Below are 25,538 nucleotides of genomic sequence, written 5' to 3'. Positions count from 1 at the left end.
AACTTAAAGCAGCCGCCTCAAAGGACGACCTTAAGGCCGCCTCCAATCTTCTGTCTTGGGCATCCTTTAGGGCCGTGCCACCTTCCACCGGCAACGCCGTTTTCTTAGTCACCGCAGTGATTAAAGAATCCACGGTAGGCCACAGATAGGCCTCACGTTCACTTTCAGGCAAAGGATAGAGGCGGGACATAGCCCTAGCCACTTTAAGGCTCGCTTCCGGGACATCCCATTGAGCCGAAATTAAGGTGTGCATGGCATCATGCACGTGGAAGGTTCTATGCGGGCGCTTCGTCCCCAGGATAATGGCAGAGCCAACAGGGGCTGAGGGAGAGACGTCCTCCGGAGAGGAAATCTTCAAAATGCCCATGGCCTGCATTAACAGGTTGGGCAAATCCTCTGAGCTAAAGAGCCGCGCTGCAGAGGGGTCATCCGCTCCATCCGAGCGGGGATGTGTCTCCTCCAAGGAATCCGCAAAGGACCGTTGGGAGAACTCAGATACGCTGCCCTCATCTACATCGGAGGAGACAAAGTCCTCCAAGGCCTGGGAATCAACCCGAGGGCGTTTACCTCCGGGGCCTCAACCTCTTTACCAGACGAGGGAGCAGGGGCAGCGTTTTGCATAAGGGAGGCCTGATGCAGCAGCAAAACAAACTCGGGGGAGAAACCCCCCAGACTGTGCACTTCCGCAGCCTGGGCTACAGCCCTAGACGCACCCTCAACCGGCGCTCGCAAGAGCGGGGGAGAGACATGCTGCGCATCCAAGATGGCGTCCGGCGCGACACTCCGCGAAGCAGCCGCGCGGGAAAAACGGCGCTTAACTTTAGCCGCTTTTGTGCCGTCGCCCAAATTAAGGGCGTTCATGGCATCAATGTCTCCCACCTCAAGGGCGGCCCAAGAAGAAGCCGTCCGAGCCGCGTGGCCGGCCAATATGGTGGAGGCGAGCCGCGGGGGATGGGCGTTTATGGCGGGAAAAACCGCCACACCGAAGGAAGGACCGGGACACTCATCGGTCACGAAACTGTCACCCAACAAGGGCGATCAGACTTTAAAACCCCCGCATCCCCTCTAGAAGTGCACACGCGATCCGGGGAGCGACTCTTTGCGCCCTCGCCCTCCGACGCCATAGGCCACGTGGAGACCAATCGGGGAACCCCCTGCCCGCTATAAAAGGTAAAAATTACCTGCTTTCCGCTCCGAGCTGTAACGACCTGGTGTCCCAGTGAGTAGCTGCAATAAACGTTTAAATAAACGTCGAAATAAACGCCTTTAAGGACGTTCAAAATTTTTTATTTTTTCAACGGAGCCAGCGGGAGGGGGGAGAAAAGGAGGGACCTGGCGCCACCAGGTTTGCACTTGCTCAAGAAGAGCCCTCAACCCCAGGCACTCAACAAAACCTAAAAATTAGGCTTGGAGGCCTAGCCAGAGCTGCTGCTGTGTGTGACCACCACCTGCTGAGATAGAGAACATACTGAGGAGTTTCCGGCAGCACATGACCACATATAGGGAGGCAAAAGTTTGCTCTCTATCTCCACCTGCTGGTAGATGGACACAACCCACCAGTCTATGGATTGATCAGCATGATGATATGGAATGATGGTTGGGAGTGGAGCGAGAAGGGTGTGAATGGAGGAGCTGTTGATGGCTGGAATGGGGGTATGAAGCTGTTTGGATGTCAGATATAAAATTAATGCTCCTGAATGTGCCTATAAGTACATAAGTATTGCCATACTGAGAAAGACCAAACCCATCGAGCCCAGCATCCTATTTCCAACAGATACCCGGGCAAGATCCCAAAAATGTACAAAACATTTTATACTGCTCATCCCAGAAACAGTGGATTTTCCCCAAGTCCATTTAATAATGGTCTATGGACTTTTCCTTTAAGAAGCCGTCCAAACCTTTTTTTAAATTCCGCTAAGCTAACTGCCTTTACCACATTCTCTGGCAATGAATTCCAGAGTTTAATTACATGTTGAGTGAAGAAATATTTTCTTCGATTCGTTTTAAATTTACTACATTATAGCTTCATTGCATGCCCCCCAGTCCTAGTATTTTTGGAAAGCGTGAACAGACGTTTCACATCTACCCGTTCAACTCCACAGCTTCTATTTCAGGAGCTGGTTCGTTTGAAGGTGGACATTGCCCTGATTCAGGAGACGCATCTAAAGCCATCTCTTTCCATCTCTCCTTAATTTTATCCCTCCTTACCCTTTCTCCCAAATTACACTATCCTATCCTGTCTACCCTCTTTTATCCTAGTCAAAAATTATCTAGCTCAACTTATCATACACTACTAAGCCCAACTTTACATTGTTTACTACTGTTTTATTAAAATTCTACTAACTTTGTATTTCAAATTACTATGTAAGCCGCATTGAGCCTGCATTATGTGGGAAAGCACGGGGTACAAATGTAATAATAATAATAATAATTACCCACTTCTGTATTTTGTATCTAACCGAGAGGGGGGCAAGACAAAGGGGGTTCTGATAGCGTTTAATGATTCCCACCCTTGGCGCATTGAAAAAACTATTCGAGATAAGGGGGGTCGTTTTCTATTATTAGTTTTTTCAGTCGGGACTCAGAAATATACTATAGTTAATGTATATGGGCCTAATGCGGACCACAAGGAATTTTTCCACCAATTGGATCAGTTATTACTGACACATGGGGAGGGGTCAGTGTTAGTTGGGGGGGGACTTTAACCTTACCTTCAACCCCCGGCTAGATAACTCGACTCTGGCAATACAATACGCTCAGCAGAGCCACTCACTGCTTCATGCATTTCTAGCTAGGTGTCAACTGAAAGATCTCTGGCGGCACGCTAACCCTGTACAGAGAGAATACACGTATTTCTCCTCAGTTCATCGATCTTACTCTCGTATTGATTTTTGGTTAGGTGATGCTTCAATTCTTCCATGTATTCAGGATCACCGGATAGTGCCCTGTACATGGTCAGACCATAGCCCGGTCGTTCTATGTTTTTGTTCTCGGGATCCGTCGAAAGTTACCGCACACTGGCGCCTAGATGGTGCCTTGCTCTCTGATGTGACTAATGTTCAACAACTTGAGCGTCTGATTAAAAAATATATTCAACTAAATGATAATGGGGAGGTCTCATCTGTGGTGTTATGGGAGGGGTTCAAAGCGGTCATGCGAGGGCACCTTATTGCCTTAAATGCTCATGTGCGAAAAGAGCATCAGCAGGTGGAGGATTCTTTGCGGAAACGTTTGGCCGGGGTGGAAAAACTCATAATTGCGCAACACTCTTGCTTTCCCCCTCAACCTTTATTAGATCAAGCACATAAACTTCGTCAGGAGATACATGAGTTGCAACTGGCCAATATCTCGGAGCAGCTGCAAAGGGTCTGACAGACGCATTTTGAATTTGGGAATAAGGCAAGTAGACTTTTGGCCCATAAGTTAAAAAAGCAGGCGAGTCGAGCCCATATTTCACAATTGAGGGATGGCAATGGAGTGGTGACCTCGGATCAAGTGGAGCTACAGCTAATGTTTCAATAGTTCTATGCAAAACGTTACACCTCTGATATTGATCCATTGGAAGATGATATATCTGCTTTTCTAGACCAGATCCGCTTACCGAGGTTGATGGAAAGGGCCCAGCAAAGGATATTTAGATCTATAGAATTAGATGAGATCCTAGAAGCAATCCAGGCCTTGGCCCCCACCAAGTCTCCGGGGCCGGATGGCTTCACAAATAAGTGTTATAAGATTTTTGGTAAGCTTTTGGCCCCTCTCCTTTTGAGGGTGTTTAACTCATTACAGGAGGCACAAACACTCCCAGAGACTTGGAATTTGTCTCTTATTACAGTTTTACCTAAACCGGGTAAAGAACCGCAACTATGTAGCTCCTACAGGCCAATTTCTTTGCTAGGGGTGGACTATAAAATCTTCACTAAGATTCTGGTCTCTCATTTATAACATTACCTTCCACTTCTAGTGCAGGAGGATCAGGCAGGGTTTGTTCACAGGCGTCAAACTTTTGATAACATTCGTCGGGTGCTTCACCTTATTTACTGTACTTATTCCGTGAAAGTTCCCATGTACTTACTCTCATTAGACGCCGAGAAGGCATTCGATAGGGTGCACTGGCCCTTCTTGTTTGCGGTTGCGGAGAGAATGGGAATATCGGGCTGTTTTCTTTTTTGGTTACATCTTTTATATTAGGGGCCCACTGCTTTGGTGAGAGTAAATGGTAGCCATACCTCTCAGTTTCTCTTATTCCGGGAAACAAGACAGGGTTGCGCTTTGTCTCCTCTCCACTTCGCAATGGTGATTGAGCCTCTAGCCATCTATATTCGCATGCACCCAGATATCAAAGGGCTGCGACAGGGGACCATTGAATCACGAATCCTTTTGTTTGAAGGCAACATATTACTTACCTTAACCGAACCCAGTACTTCTTTTCCAGTCTTGTCTTCGATATTGCAAGATTATGGTAGGGTGTCAGGCTTTAAGATAAATATGGACAAGTCTGAAGCCTTGAACATCACAGTCCCAGACGATCAGGTTACGAGGTTGAGATCCAGCTTTCCTTTCCGCTGGGCACCTCGATTTATTAGATAGGGGGTCAACTTGACTAAGCGCCTAGAGGATCTTTATGAGGCAAATTTCCCTGCTAAAGTGCGAAAGCTATTCTTAGAATTGGAAAGGTGGGAGGGATTGACGATCTCTTGGCTAGGACGCATAAATACGGTTAAAATGATTTTGCTCCCTAAATTGCTATACTTGTTTATGGCACTGCCAATCTCTCTATCCGATAAATTCTTTCAAGGCTTGCATAGGAGAGTGTTCTCTTTCATTTGGAAAAAGAGACCCCCCCACGGGTGCGTCGAGTGGTAACGTGCCAACCACAAGCTCATGGGGGAATGGGAGTCCCCTCGTTCTTTCTTTACTATCAGGCAGCTCACCTTAGAATTTTGGCTGATTGGCTTCAGGGGGAGAGAAATATTTGGACAGTGCTGGAGCAAACTTGGTTTGACCTATACCCACTGAGGGCTATCCCCTGGTTACCCGAGAGATTATTAAAAGGGGTGGTTAAAATAGCCCCGCCACTTCTTCAGTGGCCTCTTAAGACCTGGTACGCGATTAGATGGCACTTCTTTCCAGGGCGCACACCCTTGCTGCATATGCCTATACGATTTGCACCAGGTTTTTTCCCTGGGGTATCCAATCCCTGTTATGGCAACTGGGAACAATTAGGTCTATGTGAGCTTGGGCAAGTGTGGGAGAGGGGGACTCTTAGCATTTGGAGCACTACAAGAAGAATATGGGATACCTTCATCCAATGCATTTCAATACCACCAATTGCGAGACTTTAGCCTTAAGCAAGCAAAGGGGGCTTTAAGTCTAACGGAAACGCAATTGGAGCAGGCGATGGCCGATGGGGGGGGGGGGGGGAGAGGGGGGATATCGAGAATCTATAAGGCACTGCTCCAGCAGACTAAACCTGTTACTTCTTATTTACAGAAGTGGGAAAAGGCATTGGGGATCTCTTATGAATACACAGAGTGAGAAAGGGTATTCAAATCCTTGCTTAAAGTATCGGTGTCTAACTCCCTGGTAGAGAACGGACAAAAGATACTTTATTGCTGGTACTATACTCCCAAAAGATTAGTTAGAATGTTCAAGGTGGGATCAGCCTTATGCTGGTGCCAGTGTGGGGAGGAGGGAGATATGTATCACATCTGGTGGTCTTGCCCTTCTGCACAAGAAATCTGGACCAAAGTTTTGAAATGTGTGTTTAGTTTGACTGAGATCAGTTATCCCAAGAAAATGGAACACTGTCTCTTGCATGTTAAACCGCAGGGCGTGAACGTGAACACTCACCGATTGGTTACGCAAGTGTTTGTGGCTAGTAAATTAGTATTGGCGGCAGCATGGAAACAACAGTCTTTACCTGACATATCTGTGATATTATGCAAGCTGGATTATATCCATCTGATGTCTAAACTCACAGCGTTACGTACAGGTAGTATACTAGCCTATCACCGCATTTGGGACCCATATGTTCTAAGGTCATCTCACCCCGAACCTGCTCCGCAAAAATCCTAGATGGAGCTGGGGGTGGGAAGGGGTGGACGGGCATGTTGCGATAAAAGAAATGTCAGTTATCTGTTGGTATCTTTTATGCTTATTATTGTGAACCTAAGTTATGATTGGTTAAGATGTTGTATTATTCCACTGCATTATATTTCAATAAAATTACAAAAAAAAAAACCAAAAACATAGCATCAGACATGGTGTTACAAAATGTTGCTGAATCTGTTGTGAGTTGAGGTGGTTATCTTTATAGCAGACATGTGTGTGATCAGGTTTAAATTAAGAGATACTGCTAGATACTCTTAACACTAAACCTCATACAAACCTATGGAAATAATTTGGCTGTATTTGTGTTTGAAATAACAGTTTAAAATCTGTAAATATCATCCATGAAGGAACGTGAAGGCATTACTTGTCAATAAGAGTAGCCAGCAGCCCTTCCTTGGGCTTCACTCCCTTTTCCATCATTTCAAAATTTATACATTGAATGCACTGTGAGAAAAACCTCTCACTGACCGTCAATTTCACTTATTGGGGTGGTACATGTCACTTTTCTGGATGGGCCACCCTTGTCACCTCTGCACTCTAGCCCAGTATATTCCTTCCCTCCACTACTCCTATGTTCATCAGTTTCCTTACCCCCCTTCTGCTCCATGCCTTCCAACTAAATTGTGCAGCTAAGGAGCTCTCAGACAGTTGGAGCAACCTGAGGTTCATGAAGAACCTGTTGACCTTGTAGTTCCCAGTCTCATAAGCCAGCAAAATCAACAAGCTCTCTGAGAGTCAGCGGAGAGGTGGAAGATATGCATGTGAGAGAGAGAGAGAGATGAGCTACAGGCATGCAGGCAAGTGGGAGAGGCAAGAAAAAAAGGAGGCCAATTGGCTGCAGGCCTCTATAGAAGGGCAGGCATCATCTACTGACACTTTTTTAAAATCCAGTTTAATTCAGTTGCCTAATAGACCTGTATATATTTACTGAAGTTTGCACTGTTTAATTTTGTTACTTTATTCTTTGGCATTTGATATCTTTTATTAAATTTAGATATTAAGATTTGTATTATCTGCAACTCTATTCTGTCATGGCTTACTGAACATAAGCTAGTCATTAAGCCAGATAAGACTACTACTTGTTGGATCACTGGTTCTTTTCCAATTCCTTCGATTCCTCTGACCCTTTTCAATCGATCAGCTTAATCAGTCAATTCTTTTCGTTACCTGGGTGTCATATTAAACTCACAACGATTGTTCACCCAATATCTCTGTTCTGTCCTCAAATCAGATTCCTGCTCTCTTTGCAGACTCCATTCCATTTGTTCATATTTTGACTTTCCCTCTTTACACACTCTGGTTCATGCCTTTGTCATTTCTAAACTCAATTACAGTAACTCTATGCTTTCTGAACTCCCACACTCTCAGCTAAAAAGACTAAGAACACTTCAGAATTCGGCTGCCTGCTTCCTCTGTAGGGCCAAGCATTCTAATTATGTCACCCCTTTGTTTCTACAACATCACTGGCTGCCTTTCCCCTATCAATATTACTTTAAAATTATCTGCTTGGTTCATAAATCACATCACATTGGTCTACCTTCCTATCTTTCATTCTTGATTATCCCTTACACTCTTACAAGATCTTTACGTTAACTGGATTCTCGCCATTTAGTTCTCCCATCCCCAAAATCTGCACATCTAGAATCTATTCGACACTCTGCCTTTTACTTGGACCAAAACTGTGGAATGATTTATCCTCTTCTACTCGTTCAGAACCCTCTTTGAAAACATATAAGGCTTTGCTAAAAACACACTTTTTCTCTAGTACATTTGGTACTACTTCTCAGTAGGGTTTTATTTCTTGACCAGGATATCTGATATAATATCTAGTATCTAGTCCTGTTTGCCTTCTTTTGCATATGTTATCTTTTCTATTTTTAATGGAATTCTGTTTCTTTTCCTATTTTCTATATTTATTTTAATAGTATTATTTGTATTCTAGTTTTTGTAAACTGCCCTGACCTGTTTACTCAGATAGGGTGTTATAACAAATTTTAATACTATTTTACTGCTCTCTCTTTCTGAATGTTGTCAATTAAGGACTCAGGCCCTGCCCTATCCCCACTCACTGCCTATATCTGACATGGGTATTTCTAGATTGTCTTCTTGATTGACTGTTTCTGGTTCTTATTTTAATTAATTTGTGGCTAAGGAATATTTGTTTTCCCAAATAAAAGATTTTACATTTTATAACAGAGAAACTTGTTTTACAAATGCTTGGCCATGCTTCCAGTTTTTCTCAAGTTCTCTTTGTTCATTTTATATAGGAAGACATCAGCATATTGATGTTCTTTGCCTCCATCTACTGGTAGGGGAGCATAACCCATGCCCCTGGATTGTCTGGCTAGGCTAAAGAGAAATAATTTATATCTGATGGCACTCTGCTGTAAGGCTGGGTGGTGCATTTGTTGTTGAGAGATAATTAATAGATGTTGAGAAGATACTACATTTTAATTATGATACTACATTTTAATTATGATGCCCGTCTTCAAGTCTTTGCTTAAAGCCCACCTCTTCAATGCTGCGTTCGGCACCTAACCCTTACCGTTCAGTGAATCCAGACTGCCCCAATTTGACTGCCCCTATCAGACCGACCGTTCACTTGTCTATTAGATTGTAAGATCTTTAAGCAGGGACTGTCTCTCTTTGTTAAATTGTACAGCGCTGCATAACCCTAGTAGCGCTCTAGAAATGTTAAGTAGTAGTAGTAAATCACAAAGAGGCAATGTTTATTGATCTGTTATATTTAAAATTTAAGATTTTTAGAAACATGTATATGACTAGAAAATTTTAGATAGAAAATAAAATTACATTTTGCACAGTAACAAAGCAAAAGGGCATCTATCAAGACTATCCAAACATTTAATACAATTTTTTCCCTGTTGTCTATCAACCTGGTTAAATAAGCACAAATCCCCACTGCTCACATCTGTAACAGTCCTATTCCTCTCCCCACCCCCCGACACATATACTGCCAAGCCTTCACATCAGAATATACTTTAATTTCTGTATTATCCCTGGAAATTCTGAATCTGCATTGTTTACTGATACATATTCCCAATTCTTTCATAGTACAATAAAGGAGTTTATGCTAGTTAAAAAAACGTTCTTTAATCTCTTCCCATCTTGTTTACTGTAAAGAATTAAAGATGATTTTAATTAAGGTAAATCTAGGAACCAAAATATAAATGGGAGGTACCAGCTAGTCCCACAAGCAGTTATCCCAGCATAAATAACATGTGCCCAAAATGCTGTATCCTCTTGGTGATCTGCAAATCTTATGCATTTTAATGCTTATTTATTTGCACCCACTAACAGCACGGATACTGCTTCTACATTTCCAATCATCTTGTTCATAGCCACAATTCTCTTCAGTCAGCCACCAATAATTTTTGTACCAAATTTTCTACTTCAAATAATTAGTTATACGTATATCAAATTGTAAGTTTGTACAACACTACACAAGACAAAGTATGTGGTTTACACAGTCCCTTGCCTTTAAGCATGGTTAAATGATTTAGTCAAGAACACAGATTTAGTGAAGCAGTAATCTGAAATCTCACCGTCGTTGTCTATGGTGAAGGGTACATCTGGTGTTACAATTTCATAGCTGCAGATTTGGCTGAACTGAGGAGAGCAGTCTGCATCCACTGCGTCCACTTTCAAAATGCTGTCATATTTCTTTCCTTCACTGACTGTGGCTTTGTAAGACTTTTCCTTAAACACAGGTGCATACTCATTCACATCATTCACTTGAATGTGTACTGTTGCTCTGCAAGCAGAACCAAACACCCAACCTTTAGTACAATATAAGAGCAGAAACAGAATTTAGATATACACTATATCCACTTGATGCTTTTATGGCACTATATTACAAAAGGCCACACAGTGATTCAACACGTCTAGGAAATGTGATTATTAATGGTTTGAAATTTATCTTAACAAGAAACCACATGTATTTATTTATTTATTCATTCATTCATTCCTTTCAAATCTGCCTAAGCACTAAGGGAAAATTAGGTTCTTACCATGATAATTTTCTTTCCTTTAGTCATAGCAGATGAAGCCATTACGTATGGGTTGTGTCCATCAACCAGCAGGGGGAGATAGAGAGCACTCAACTTTTCACAGTGCCTCATGGCCAGCTAGCTCCACTGCCTCTTCAGTATTTGAAGCTTCCAAAGCAGTATGGCAAACCGCAATGGGAATAACATGAACTTCCTCACAGCGAACGATGGCCCCTTAACAAGGGCATAAACTCAAACAAGGAGGGAATGAACTCATCCTCCTGGAGGGAGTAAACTCGTCCTCCACTTTGTATAAACGGAGGGAATACTTGCATCCTCCTGGAGGGAATAAACTCATCCTCCCAAAACATGAACTGGAGGGAATGAACTCATCCTCCTATAACTGTAACAAGAATCCTGAAGACTGTTTTCCGACTCCCCAAGGAAGGAATATAACTTCAGGAAACAAGAACAGCACCTAAAATCAGAATCACTGCAATATAGACAATCATACAGGGAGGGCTCATGGCTTCATCTGCTATGACTAAAGGAAAGAAAATTATCATGTTAAGAACCTAATTTTCCCTTCCTTGTCATCAAGCAGATGAAGCCATTACGTATGGGATGTAACAAAGCAATCCCTAAATAGGGTGGGAACAAGCCACACCACGCGCTAGCACCTGTGCTCCAAAACGCGCATCCCTCCTGGCAGCCACATCCAGCCTGTAATGTCGGGCGAAAGAGAGCTTAGAAGCCCATGTTGCAGCACTGCCAATCTCATGGAGAGATAGTGCTCCAGTTTCCGCCCAGGAAGAGGAAATCGCTCTTGTGGAATGTGCTTTAAAGGCTTCAGGCGGAGCCCGGCCAGACAGCAGATACGCTGAAAAGATAGCTTCTTTGAGCCAAAGGGCAATAGTGGCTTTAGATGCTGAAGACCCTCTGCGAGGACCTGCAAACAGCACAAAAAGATGATCAGAGGTCCTGAAAGAATTTGTAATTCCCAGATACTGCAACAGAGTCCTGCACACATCCAAAAGGTGCAACTGCCCAAATGAATCTGGAAACTCCTCCTCAACAAACGAGGGAAGAAAAACAGGCTGCTTTAGGTGAAACGCTGAAACCATCTTAGGCATGAAGGAAGGCACGGTCCGAACCGTGACCCCTGACTCTGAGAATTGCAGAAAAGGGTCTCTACAGGACAGCGCCGGGAGCTCTGACACCCGTCTCGCCGAGGTAATGGCCACTAAAAAGACGGCCTTCAGTGTCAAATCTTTCTCTGAAGCACGCCGAAGCGGTTCAAAGGGAGCCCCCTGAAGGGCCTTCAATACTAACCCCAGGTTCCAAGCTGGACAAGGTGCCCGCACGGGAGGATGGAGCCGAAGCACCCCTCTAAGATACCGTGCCACATCTGGATGAGCAGCTAAGGACACGCCTTCAACCTTGCCACGCAGGGAGGCCAATGCTGCCACTTGCACCCGCAGGGAATTATAGGCCAAGCCTTTGTGTACACCATCCTGCAAAAAAGTCCAGAATCGGCGAGACAGGAGCCCGCAACAGAGAAAGAACTCTTGAAACACACCAGATTTCAAACTGGCGCCAAATCCTGGCATAAGCCACGAAAGTGGAGCGCTTCCGAGCCTGCAGGAGAGTGGAAATTACCGTATTTGAGTAGCCTTTATCTCTCAATTGCGCCCTCTCAATCGCCATGCCATAAGACCAAAGCGGCAGGCGTCCTCCATGGCCACCGGACCCTGTGACAACAGGTGCGGAACCAGAGGTAACGGAAAGGGAGCCTCCAACTGCATCTGTTGAAGGTCCGCATACCAAGGTCGCCTGGGCCAATCCGGGGCGATGAGCACCACTTCTCCTGGATGCAGCCAAATCCGCAGGAGCACTCGCCCTATCAAGGGCCACGGAGGGAAGACATACAGCAAGCCCAGGGGCCAGGGTTGAGCCAAGGCATCCAACCCTGCAGAGCGAGGATCCCTCCGTCTGTTGAAGAAGCACGGGACTTTGGCATTGGAACTGGTCGCCATAAGATCCATCACTGGCTTGCCCCATTTGGCACATATCTGCAGGAATACATCGTCTGCTAGTTCCCACTCTGCTGGATCGATCTGATCCCTGCTTAGATAGTCGGCTTGCACGTTGCTCTGACCTGCAATATGAGCTGCTGACAGGGACTGTAGATGCAGCTCGGCCCAGTGGCAAATTTGTTCAGCCTGCCGGCTAGAGCTCTGCACTGAGTGCCACCTTGTCGATTTATGTAGGCCACTGCTGTCGTGTTGTCCGACATCACTCGGACAGCCAATCCTTCCAGGGTCACTTGAAAGGCCAGAAGAGCTAGAAACACCGCTTTCAACTCCAGGCGGCTGATAGACCACTCCGACTCGTCGGGCGTCCACAGACCCTGGGCATGCTTCCCCTGGCAATGTGCGCCCCAGCCCTTCAGGCTGGCATCTGTCACCATTAGGCACCAATCGAGGAGCGCCAGCGGCATTCCACGCCGCAACATGCTGTTCGAGAGCCACCACTCCATACTGAGGCGGGCCGCAGGAAGCCAAGAAAGTCTGCACTGATAATCCTGAGATACTGGAGACCATCGTTGAAGTAGAGAATACTGTAGAGCTCTCAGGTGCGCTCTCACCCATGGCACCACTTCCAAGGTAGCCGTCATCGATCCCAACAGCTGGACAACGTCCCAAGCTCGTGGGCGGGGCATCCTCAGGAGCAGACGGACCTGATTTTGAAGCTTGCACCGCCTTTGTTCAGGAAGAAACACATAGCCCGAGGCTGTGTCGAACCTGGCCCCCAAATATTCTAGAGATTGCGAGGGGGTCAGGTAACATTTGGCCATATTGACAACCCAGCCCATAGAATGAAGGACTGAAACCACTCTGGCTGTAGCTAGATGACTCTCTTTTTCTGAGTCTGCTCTGATGAGCCAGTCGTCTAGGTATGGGTGAACCCAGATACCCTCTCGCCTGATAAAGGCAGCTACTACCACCATTACCTTGGAGAAGGTTCGGGGAGCTGTGGCGAGGCCAAAGGGCAAGGCCCGAAACTGGAAATTTTTTCCCAACACCGCAAACCGCAGAAACTTCTGGTGCGGGGGCCAAATTGGAATGTGCAAGTAAGCTTCTTTCAGGTCCAGAGACATGAGAAACTCTCCTGGCTGTACCGCCGCAATGACGGAGCACAGGGTTTCCATGTGAAAATGCCGCACTCTTAAGGGTCCGCCTTTTCATGGCACCACAAAGTAAATGGAGTAGCGGCCTAGGCTGTACCACCGCAATGACGGAGCGCAGGGTTTCCATGTGAAAATGCTGCACTCTTAAAGGCCCGCCTTTTCGTGGCACCACAAAGTAAATGGAGTAGCGGCCTAGACCTTGTTCGGCGGAAGGCCCTGGGGTCACAGCCCCTATCTGGCACAGACTGTGCAAAGTCTCCTCTACTGCTGCCGGTTTGGCGGCAGAACCGCACCGGGACTCCACAAACACGTCTCTCACCGGGGCATCGAATTCTATTCGGTATCCATCTCTGATCAGGTCCAAGACCCACTGATTTGTGGAGATTTTGGCCCACTCTTCGAAAAAGAGGGAAAGTCTTCCTCCGATGACAGGAAACGAGGAGGGAGCCGGCGCACCATCATTGAGAGGGTCGCCCCTGAACTCCAGGCCTTGAACCGGCTGATGCAGAATGTTTGTCCGAGCGAAAGGAGTTTCTCTGCTGAAAGCGGGCACCCGAAGTGAACCCAGCAGCATGGCCTGGGCGGTACCTTCTAGCTTCACGGAAGTGAGGTCTGTAAGAGGAGCGGACCACCTGACCCTTAGAGGAAGGCTTCGGCCTATCTTCAGGCAAGCGCTGAGGTTTGGAATCCCCCAGGCCTTTAACAATGTTTTCCAGCTCCTCACCAAACAGGAGAAGGCCTTGAAAGGGCAACTTCACCAACCTTTGCTTAGAGGCCATGTCCGCCGCCCAATGTCGTAGCCAAAGAGTGCGGCGAGCCGCCACTGCTACAGCCATTTGTTTAGCCGAAGCTCTGACCATATCATAAAGGGCGTCAGCCAAAAAGGACAAGGACGACTCCATCCGCGGAGCCACTTCAGATAAGGTCTCCGCTCCATCGCCGGGCTGTTCCACTGCCTGCTGTAACCAAGCCAGGCAGGCTCTAGCAGCATAACAACTGCATGCAGACGCCCGAACAGTGAGACCTGCCAAATCAAAGGGCCGCTTCAGAGCTGAATCAAGCCTGTGGTCTTGAATATCCTTCAGGGCAACACCTCCTTCAGCAGGGAGGGTAGTTCTCTTTGCCACAGCCGTGACCAGGGCATCCAACTTTAGGTATAATTGCCCCATAGCCCTGGCTACCTTCAAAGGTCCCTCAGGGTCAGCCCATTGAGCCGAAATAAGCTCTTGGATGGAGTCATGCAAAGGAAAGGCTCGAGCAGGCTTTCTGGTACTAGCCATCCTTGGATTAACAGAGGAGGCTGTGCCACTCCCAGAATCTTCAATCAAGAGGGCTTGTAAGCAGGGCTGTGGAGTCGGAGTCGGCAGCAATTTTGGGTACATTGAGTCGGAGTTGGAATTGGCAAAAATGTACCGACTCCGACTGCTCATACATTTGAATAAAGTACTTCTCTGCTGTGAATAAAGCTTAGTACCTAGTTGTTTCACTAGTGTGAAGTCCAGCTGAACTATTTTGCTGGAGAGCTTCCCTCTGCTCAGTCTCCCTTTGCATTTACTGACCTGCTGTAGAGCACCTCCTCTCTGACCCCATAGTGAACTTAAGCTCCAAGAGAAGATCATTCAGCACACACAGATAAGGCAGCAGAGAGACTCCACTCAACTTCCTCTCTCTCTGCAAGAAGAGCTTTATATTTTAGTGGAAGTGGCACACCATTCACAATGGCAAAAAGAATGTCAGGAAACATGACAAAGTCTGCTGTTCATGAACACTTTACAATATCAACAGATGGGAAACATTATGTATGTCAATGTATTATAGAAGATGATGATGGTGAAAAAGCATGTGATGCAAAAATTAGCAGTTTCAGTGGTTATGAAAAAAATGCACCTACAAGAGCATCAAATTTAAAAAGACACTTGCAGCGTTTCCATCCTAAAGTGTTAGAAGCTGTGAATGAGAAAGATAGCAATGAAAACATTCCATCTACTTCAGGGTCAATAAAAGATCAGAAATCTACTGGAGGTCAGACACAACTATCAAGATTTTTTTTACAGCTGACAAAGTTACTATAACAATGACACCAGAAAAATTCAAAAACCACATCGTTGAAATGGCAGTAAATAATAGTATACCACTATCTTTTTTTTTCACAACCAGCCTTTTTAGGCTTAAATGGAGAAATGGCTAAAAAGCTTGGAGTTTCTCTGGAACGAGAAAGTATAAGGAAACTTATACTTGAAGAGGCCAAATGTAAGAAGGAAGAACTAAGAAAAAGTCTGAAGGGACGTTCTGTCTTTATTAAAATGGATGTATGCACACGTCACAGAGTCAATTATTTTGCAATTAATGTTAGATTTGCTGATGAAAACAAAAAAACAATAACCCGGACATTAGGAGTAAAGGACACTCAGGCACATCATACCAGTGAGTATCTACAGAAGTTAGTGGAAGGTGTTTTAGAAGATTTTGAAATTAAAAAGGAACACATTCTATGTAATGTAACTGATAATGCTTCAAATATGTTAAGCACAATTGAAAAAATGAAGGAAGTTGATGAAGAAAGCAGCATACAAATATCAGAAGATGACAGTTCTGCAATTCAAGAAAGCTGTGAAAGTTTGGATGATATTGCTGAAGAAGCATCTAAGCTTATTACCATTCAACATATGCGTTGTGCTGTTCATACTCTGCAACTAGCAATAAGAGATGGATTGAAGGATCGTCATGCAGCTACACTAATTAGCAAGTTGAGGCAAGTAGCTATTGCAGCCAGGATCCCTAAAACAGATGCTATTCTGAAGAGACGTGCTGGAAAAGGAGCCATTTTGGATCAAGCAACACGCTGGGGAAGCACTTACTTGATGATTAAGCGTTTGCTTGAACTAAAAGGCTTTCTTGAAGAACTGGACAATGTAAATGTTTCATTAAAAGAAAACCAGTGGGCTCAAGTTACAGAATTAGAAAGGCTACTTTCTCACCCTTTTGCTGTTACCAAGAAGCTGCAATATGAAGATTTAACACCAGGTAAATTCTTCTTGGAATGGAAGGGCTTGATATATAACCTTAACAAAAGTGGGGGGTTAATTGCTGATGGCATTGTATCTTCAATGAGGAAAAGAGAGGAGCTCTTGCTGGATAATCAAATTCTCTTACCTGCTATTTATGTTGATCCAATGAGCCGAATTTTGTTGAGCAGTGACCAAATTGCTACAGGAAAACATGCACTCTATGACATAGCAGTTCGCATGAAAGGGTTGCTACCTGAAACTCATAAACCACTGGATGAAGCTAAAACTATAAATACTGGTGGTAATGGTAACTCAGGTTCATCCTCTTCAAATGAAGAGAATTTTCAAGCCTATTTGGACAAAATGGAAGCTTCAAAAGCAAAGCGATGTCGGTTAAGCATAGAAAAGCAACCTGTAAATGTCCATATAAAGAAATTCATGCAAGAGTTTTTTAAAGGATTAAAAGAAGTGGAAAAGTTTGACCGCTCATCAAAACTGACTATAGAAGAAGCCATCATTGTTTATCCAGAGATTGTCAGTGATGCAGCTAGAACCGTAACAGCAATGCCACCCACCTAAGTCAGTGTTGAAAGACTGTTTTCAGCACTGAAAATAATCAAATCAGATTTAAGGATTTCTATGAAGGAGGATCTGGCAGAATCAATTCTGTTTCTAAGAACAATATATTAGTTAATTTTGGATTATGTTTAACAGCTATTCTACAGCTATATATGCCAAGTTTAAATAATATATAAGTTGTTTTAGGTTTTCCAAATGTTTTTGGTTTATGTAGGTTAACTTTGATTTTGTTCTAATTTCCAAAGGATGTTCTAGAATTTCCAAAGGATGTGGTTGTTCCAGATTTTTATACTTGCTAATGCTATGATGACTTTATACTTGATAAAAAAAACAATAAACATAACCTTGTTTTTTTATGTGTGTTTTTTTTTTTAAACTTTAGGATATTTATAGTTTCTTTAATAAATAAAATAAAAAGTCACAATGACACAGATTTTAAACCCAAACATTAACATGCAGCCTTGCATGCTGCACTCTTTCAGTCAACATGCAAAAAAAAATACATATTAAAAACTGAGGAGTCGGAGGTACCATAAACTGAGGAGTTGGAGTCGAAGGATTTTTGTACCGACTCCACAGCCCTGCTTGTAAGGCATCTGAAATAAGCGCTGGCAGCTCCTCGCGGTGGAAAATCCTCAACGCAGACGGATCATCAAGCTCCTGTGGCAATTCTGCACCCGACTCTGGCTCCTCAGCCCAAGAAGTTCTGCCAGACCCCTCAGAATCCTCATAGCCCGACCGGGGGGGGGGGGGCGGCCCACACTCAGAAGGGGTATTAGCCCTTCTGCGTTTATCAGGAGGATAAGAAACAGGCAAAGCCAACTCCAAAAGGCCAGGATCCACCGGGGGGGGGGGGGGGGGGGGGCAGGCAGAGGGTCCGAAGATCCCTGTGGAAGAGCTCTTTTAAGCATGTACGCCCTATGCAGCATTAAAACAAAATCAGGGGAGAAAACCGCTCCCTGACCGCCCGGATCCTGCCCAGGACTATCAGCTCTATTATTAGCCTCACTCAGAGGACCCCCCCCCCCCCCCCCCCCCCGGATTCAGGGCTCTCCGTCGCAACGGAGGCCGCGCCATGTGGAAAATCCAAAATGGCGTCAGCTGCCAGCTCAGAGCGTAACAGATCACCGCTCGCCATGCTCGGGCCAGCTCTACCGTCTGTATAGCACGAATTACAGAGCCCCGCTGTTGATTTGCGCTTGCCACATTTAGAACAGCACTTTACAGTCTCCGCAGCCATCGCTGAAAACGGCGGTAAAATTAACAAATGGCGGTTCGCCCCAAAAACGTCCCGATCGCGGGCCCACCCCCGAGGAGTCTGAAAACACTCTTACCTCACTAGACCGAGTATCACAGCTCCGGTCCTGCAGAAGAATCTCAAGGAAAAAAAAAACCTCTTTTCCAAGATCGCTGCGCTAAAGCGCGACTTTAATTATTATTATTATTTTTTTTAACGCTGTGAGGAAAGCAGAGGCAAAAGAGGTAAATAAAAATACTCCGGAGGCTCAGATAAGTGGGAAAGGCGAACCAATGTGCCTGCATCCACTGAGTGGGAAAGGACAGGGAAAAGCAAGCTAATATGTCCACATCCACGGGGGCATGGGTAAGGCAGGGAAAGGGCTGACCTATGTGCCTTCAAAGTGAAGCTGCTATAGCCTCTAACACCCCGGCTAACAACTGGCTAGCCAGGAGCCACCCCCAGGCAGATTTTGATGGAGCTCGAAGAAGCTGCAGCCACCCTGCTTGGGGAGATAGAGAATACTGAAGAGGCAGTGGAGCTAGCTGGCAATGAGGTACTGTGAAAAGTTGAGTGCTCTCTATCTGCCCCTGCTGGTTGATGGACACAACCCATACGTAATGGCTTCATCTGCTTGATGACAAGGAAAGACAGCTTATTCAATTGTTCAATAATTATTTTCAACAATAAGTAAAATTGCAAAGGCAAAATTGAGCTTTGATTTACTAAAATTCAATACCTACATTTATGTTGATTCAATTTTTTTATATATCGCCACTTCTACAAAAAGATCGCAGCAGTTCACAATAAAATAAAATAGAAACAGAAAAGAACTCCGTAATCCATAGGACAGAACATTCATACTAGAAAAAACACACACACACAAGCAAATAGGCAAACTGAACAGGCGAGCATGACCAGGGCTCCTATTGGCTCTCTAGAGTTTTTTCTCAATCTCCACCTGCTGGTAGGCGAGCACAACCCATCAGTCCAATCCTGGTCCGGTCCAGAGGGACGCTTATTTTTCAAGTATCTTTGTAAGTCTATGTGCTTTGAAAATGAGCACCTTAATGTGATTTGGCCTGCATTGAATTGTCTTGTATAAGACCATTTGAAACTCAGAAGACAGTACCATACAAAACAGGAAAACTATCATTCAAAATAAGTATTTCTTCACCCATTTCAAGAAATATTTCCTTGGCCCTCCTATGAAATACTTACTTGTGGGATTTCTTCATATTAGCTCCATCTGGCCCTTTGCCACAGTCAAAAGCCTGGATGGTGAACGTATAATCCTTCTGGAGCTCACAGTCAAGTTTCTCTTTAGAGCGGACCAATCCCTCCCCAGTGGACTTATCTACTACCATGGCTTCAAACGGGACATTCTGCCCATGAATTTTAAATTCACAAATCTCACCTAAAGAAATCCAAAAGAAACAGGTTGGAAGCTGAAACAAAGAGACACATTTTTATGTCCTTAATAAGTATGTTATTAATTTTGGCAGCCAGGGCTTGTGAGGGTCTGTGGGCAAAGCAATAGCATTATGCTTTAATAGATGGGTGAGGTCTGGGAGCTTTAGTAAAACAAAGCACACATCTGCCTTTTGCATCCAGTCATGCAGGAATACAAATAGAAATGTAGCCAGGCATTTCACAGGAGTACTTCTTATAGTTCTAGGGTAAAAAAGGAAGATCTGAACAGAAAGCTATGACCACCACTATATATACACCAAGCTACCAGAAAGAGCTGGGTGGCTTATTTTAGTTTGACCAGAGTGAAAAGGTTAAAATGCAGTGTTACCATATGAAAGGTGATAAAACTTCAGGTATAAGGTTCAGCACCATTATTAAACACATTCTGTCAAAGATTTACTGAAGAAAACAAAGCAAAAACAAAACAAGAAAAGCAGAGTCTTCCTGTGTAATGTATCTGGCTAGAATTAAGGAACCAAAAACAAATTACTAAATGAGAAAAGGTAGAAATATCAACTTTTCAGGCATCCATTTCAACAGTTGGCAATATACAGCTTCCCAATGTCTAACAGGTCCTATGGAGCCTCTCTATACTATTCAACTTCTGTTCCTAAATAATCTAAACATACATAGGACTTTAATTTACCAAGGCTTCCCTCCAATTCTATGTCTATGGGAAGTAAACGTGACACTATAATTCAGTTCTGAATGTACCCCATTAACTAAGGCCCACTTTTACAAAGCCATGCTAGCTGCTGCCGGTGCGGTAATGCCAACACATCTCATTCACTTTGAAAGGGATAAGTTGGAATTGCCATGCGACAGCTGCTAGTGCGGCTTGATAAAAGGGAACCTAAGAGACAGAGCAGCTGATTTTCAAAGCATACAGATTAATTAACAAAGTTACATAAAGGTGTATTTTCAAAGCACTTAGATTTATAAGGTTCCATAGTAACCTATGGAACTTTGTAAGTGTATGTGCTTCGAAAATGAGCCTCATAATATACTTCAGCTTTACAAATTTCTGCTTTCACCGATGGCAAAGTTTAACAAATACAGGTTTGCAGCTCACTTACTGGAAAATGGGTTGGATGAGGGGTTTTGATGCAACAGAAATTGTCCAAAGAAATCAAATGCAAATTACAAACAATTCTAAATCGAATGCCAACTTATCTGTAAAAGCATACTGAGAGAACAAGGTGTAAAAACCAAGTCTATAAGATGGCTCATAAAAGCCATCACTGCCACAAACATCAAGTTCTCAAAGGTCCAAATGTTCTCAGACTCTTAACATGTGGTATATGCAAAAAATAAAAACAAACAAACAAACCCCCAAAACACCCAGTTCAAATGGATGCCTGATCCACAGATATTTCTAACCAAGGGTTTTGGTCACATAACAAATTTCATCAATATTTACTTGAAAATGTAAATAAACTGGGAGAATAAAATGGGATAAATAGAGCATGAAAGGATCTTCTGCTTAAGTGCCAATTCCCCATTTCATAACCAAAGTTAGTGGGTTAATAGTCAAAAAAGGGATAGAAAGAACCCTTTATCACCTTCTTTGGTGACTGTCACCTCAAAACTCTCTGAAGGGAGAAAAGATAAACCCAAGTCAGTTATACAGAAAAGACTGAAGATGAAGTAAATAAGGAAGGAAGGCAGAAAATCAGATTACACGGAACAGCGCTGGACAATTTCTTGCCAAATACCACAAGACCCCTGTCAAGCAGCTTTAAGATAATTCTATTACCAAGAAATTCTGTTTCTTGAACATATTTGCAAGTTGAAACATAGCCTAACTTGATAGAAACAGATTTCTGAGATTTGATCACGTCCATAACTTCTGCTGCTCTGCAAGACCCATCGTGCTTCCCTTCACAATTTAGAAACATAGGAACATAATGAAATGATGTCTTACCTGATAATATTTTTCCCTTAGTCAGCTGCACCGTTCTGAACAAGTGGGTGTTAACTTCTCCTACAAGCAGATGGAGGTAGAGAAAAAAAAAAAACTAATCCTTTCCAATGAATTGACCAGTAGAACCTTCTGGTGCTCAGTGGAAAACTCCAGCATGCATCCACCAAAGCTATAGCACACACCCATGGCCCCATCAACCCCTGCAGCTGCAAGGGTCATCAAGTGAGCATAACACAGAGTGTCATTCGTTACCTTGCATATGCAAGAACTGTTCCTGTGGTTGGGTTTTCTTTTTTTGGTCATATTACCTGTAAGAAAAGAACAGAGCACTCCATAAGCCCTGGGCCTTAGCCTTCCGCGAACAGGCTTCAGAACAGTGCAGTCGATTAAAGGAAAGAAAATTATCGGGCAAGACATAATTTCACCTTCCTTGTTGTCGGCTGCACCGTTCTGAACAAGTGGGATGCACCCAAGCAGAACTACTGGGTGGGGAAAGATAAAGCCCCCCTAAGGACAGCTCTGCCAAAGTCTGGGTGGGCCCTGGTGAGCACACATCCAATCGTGTCACAGCACCACCCTACAAATCTCCTCCAGAGCGACATTCCAGGCCTCTGCCCAGATCACCTGAGCCCTCGTCAAGTGGGCTCTCAAACCCAAAGACACCAGATGATTCCTACAAATATAGGCTGACTCTGTAGCCACCTTGATCTACCACACAATAGTGGCCTTGGAGGCGGACTAGCCCACTTGAGGGCCATGGGACAGGATGAAAAGATAATCAGAGAGGCGAAATTCATTTGTCTGCTCCAAGTAGGGCATCAATGTCTTCCAGACATCTAATTTGTATAGTCTCAGAGCCAAAGGATCGGAATCCTCCTCTGGAAAGGAGGGCAAACAGACCTACCGGTTCAAGTGGAACAGAGAAATCACCTTGGTAGAAAGAAGGGAATTATGTGGATCAACACAGAATCCTCCGAAAAGATGAGGTATAGGACCTGACAAGACAACACCAAGACTCTCCAAGCCAAAGGAAAACTGTAATGTCCTTGACTGAGGCACTCAAACAGGAACCCCAGAGAACACACAGACCACCAAATTTAGGTCCCAGGATGGAAAGGACAGGTGCACCAGAGATCACAAATGAGCAACCCCCCCCCCCCCTTCAGAATCCGGGCCACCTACCCATGAGCTGCTAGGGAAAGGCCCTAAACTCTGCCTTGAAAACTGGAAAGGGCAGCCACATGGTTCTTTAAGGAACTCAGTGCCAGGCCCTGATCCAGACCTTACCATCTGGAATCTGAGCCTTCCAGGGAGACAGCTCCTGCTTGGCACACTAATTCTCAAAAAATCTCCCAAACCTGCATACAAGCCAGTGACACGGAAGATATCTGGGATTTAAGCAAGGTAGAGACAATCATGGGCAGGCACAGACTGATCATTTGGGCAACCGGGGAGTGCCCAAGAGCCCAGGGACTGTCTTTTTTCTATGTTTGTGCAGCGCTGCATATGCCTTGTAGCGCTATAGAAATGCTAAATAGTAGTAGTAATAGTAGTAGTAGAGCACTTGGGGGTCCAGTACCTCCTCCCCACATGACCAACATCTCTCCCCCCTCTGTGCCCAGGTCTGGCATGCCTCCTCTCTTCACTCCCTCCTGTTGAGAGAAAGCAGCTCCGGCATCTCCCCTGTCTCTGAACCCCCCACCCCACGTTTACCACAAAAGTTCCTTTCTCTGTACAGGGTCCTGGCACAGGCCGTCTGCCACCAACGGGAACTTTCTCTATGCCGCAGTACAGCCCTTTCTGATGTAACTTCCTGCTTCTACAAGGGTGGGCAGCAGTACAGAGAAGGTTCCGGTCAGCAGCAGACAACCTATGCTGGGACCCTGTACTAAGAAAAACTTTTGAATGCGGGGTGGGGAGTGGAGAAGCAGGGGGAGTGTTGAACCTGGGAACGGAGAAGAGAGAGGAGAAAGGGGGAGATGTTGGCCTTGGGAGGGAGAGAGGCACAGATATTGGACCCGGTTGTGGGGAGGGAGCAGAGATGGTGCACCTGGGAGAAAGAATGAGAGGGAGATATGTTGCATTTGGAGGGGGGAAGGGAGAGATGTTGGATCTGGGGGATGAAGGGACAGATGTGGAACTTGGTTATGGGGGGCTCATGACTTATTGCCTATGGGCCCAGATCCCTGACAGTCCGCCCCTGACCATGGACAAAAACTCATATCGCTAAGCATCTCCTTCCAAGGGCCAAACCGCAAGCCAAAAAAAGATATAGGAATCAGTGAAACAGTAATTGCCTGGTTCAGATTCTATCAGATAGGCAACAGTCCATAGTGTTCGGCAGCACCTCATCACCACCATGGGCACTGACCTGTGGGGTACCATAAGGATCGATACTGTCACCTATTCTGTTTAATATCTACCTCAAGCCACTAGCCAAACTGATTCGGTCAATGGACACTCAGTTCATCTATGTGGATGATCATACCCACTGAAACTGACTTACCCACAGGCCTAATAACCTCTAACATCAATTCAAGAATGGGCTAAAAACAGCAAACTTTGCCTGAACACAAGTAAACTGAGCTTCTATGGGTCCCTAAAACAGATGGGCACATACCTGACATCAAAATCTCTTTTGGGAAATATAAACTTTCCCTCATATCGCAAGTCAGGAATCTTGGAATACAGCTCAATTCAACATTTACTCTGATCCCCCAAATCTAAGCAACCTTCAAAATCAGCTTCTATCACTTGCGACAACTATGCTGCCTGTCTCCTTACATTGAGAAGGCAAGCCTTATCTCAGTTGTGCATTCCATTATAACATCAAGACTGGGTTATGTAATGCATTCTACACTGGTCTGACTACAAAGGGTCTGAACAAGCTCCAACTGATTCAGAATGTTGCAGCTAGACTAGTAGAAGGCTGTAAGCGACATATCATCACACCGTTTTTGCAAAAACTTCACTGGCTACCAGTACAATGGAGAGCCAAATTTTAAAACTCTATGTTTGACCTTCAAGGCCCTTCAAGGAAATGGCCCAGAGTACTTGAACAGGATCTCCCTCTACACACCTCCAAGGTCACTAAGGTCCACCCAAAGTGTATCTCTAACCACATCCTCTACAGAAGGACATCACACAATGCAATACCCGCAAGTGAGCCTTCTCCAGAGTAGCCCCCACTCTAGAATGCACTCCCTGAAAAGCTTCACTTAACAGAAGACTATCTATATCTCAGGAAGCAGGTGAAAGCTTGGCTCCTCAACAAGGTCTTTAATGGAAGAAGTAAACGACACAGGTTGCACATACTATAGCAGGACATATTTACCCACTCCTAGATAACGCTCAAGCACTTTTCTGAACTCATTTGTAACTTTCTTTGAATTAGTTCCCTTATTTTTTTTCTCACTTAGATTTATTCTTTAAAAAAAAAAAAAAAAAAAAAGAGAGAGAATAATGCTAAACCAGGTAGGCCAAAACATTTTTTTCCACTCTGTGCTCAACCTTTTCTGGTCCGGTCCAGGGACCAGGTCCCCCGAGAGCAGCTATTAGACTCAACCTCATTGTGTGGCCACAGCCAGCAGAGTGGGGAACTAGGCTGGGGACCAGGAGCACCAGTCAGAACAACCTACCATCTACTAGAGGTAGAGAAAATGGGAAAATTAGGTTCTTACCTTGGTAATTTTCTTTCCTTTAGTCATAGCAGATGAAGCCATTACGTATGGGTTGTGTCCATCAACCAGCAGGGGGAGATACAGAGCACTCAACTTTTCACAGTGCCTCATGGCCAGCTAGCTCCACTGCCTCTTCAGTATTTGAAGCTTCCAAAGCAATATGGCAAACCGCAATGGGAATAACATGAACTTTCCTCACAGCGAATGATGGCCCCTTAACAAGGGCATAAACTCAAACAAGGAGGGAATGAACTCGTCCTCCACTTTGTATAAACGGAGGGAATACTTGCATCCTCCCAGAGGGAATAAACTCATCCTCCCAAAACATG

General features: G+C 44.7%; 1 protein-coding gene across 4 annotated transcripts in view; it reads right to left on the bottom strand.

The window, feature by feature from the left end:
• The window catches only part of CLSTN1 (calsyntenin 1), a 136,175-nt gene that overhangs the window by 92,060 nt on the left and 18,577 nt on the right, over positions 1 to 25,538 (bottom strand). For 2 of the 4 annotated variants that reach the window (XM_030222495.1, XM_030222497.1), the window contains exons 3-5: positions 21,168 to 21,197; positions 19,354 to 19,549; positions 9,675 to 9,883 (exon numbers count right to left, since the gene is read on the bottom strand). In XM_030222495.1, coding sequence (XP_030078355.1) covers positions 9,675 to 9,883; positions 19,354 to 19,549; positions 21,168 to 21,197 — 435 coding nt within the window. The remainder of the gene's footprint in view (positions 1 to 9,674; positions 9,884 to 19,353; positions 19,550 to 21,167; positions 21,198 to 25,538) is intronic. The other 2 variants (XM_030222496.1, XM_030222498.1) reach the window with 1 other exon arrangement.

This window comes from Microcaecilia unicolor, chromosome 13, assembly GCF_901765095.1.
Source record: "Microcaecilia unicolor chromosome 13, aMicUni1.1, whole genome shotgun sequence".
Taxonomy (NCBI): Eukaryota; Metazoa; Chordata; class Amphibia; order Gymnophiona; family Siphonopidae; genus Microcaecilia; species Microcaecilia unicolor.
The sequence above is the reverse complement of the archived record's forward strand: the minus strand, read 5'-3'. Positions and strand labels throughout refer to the sequence as shown.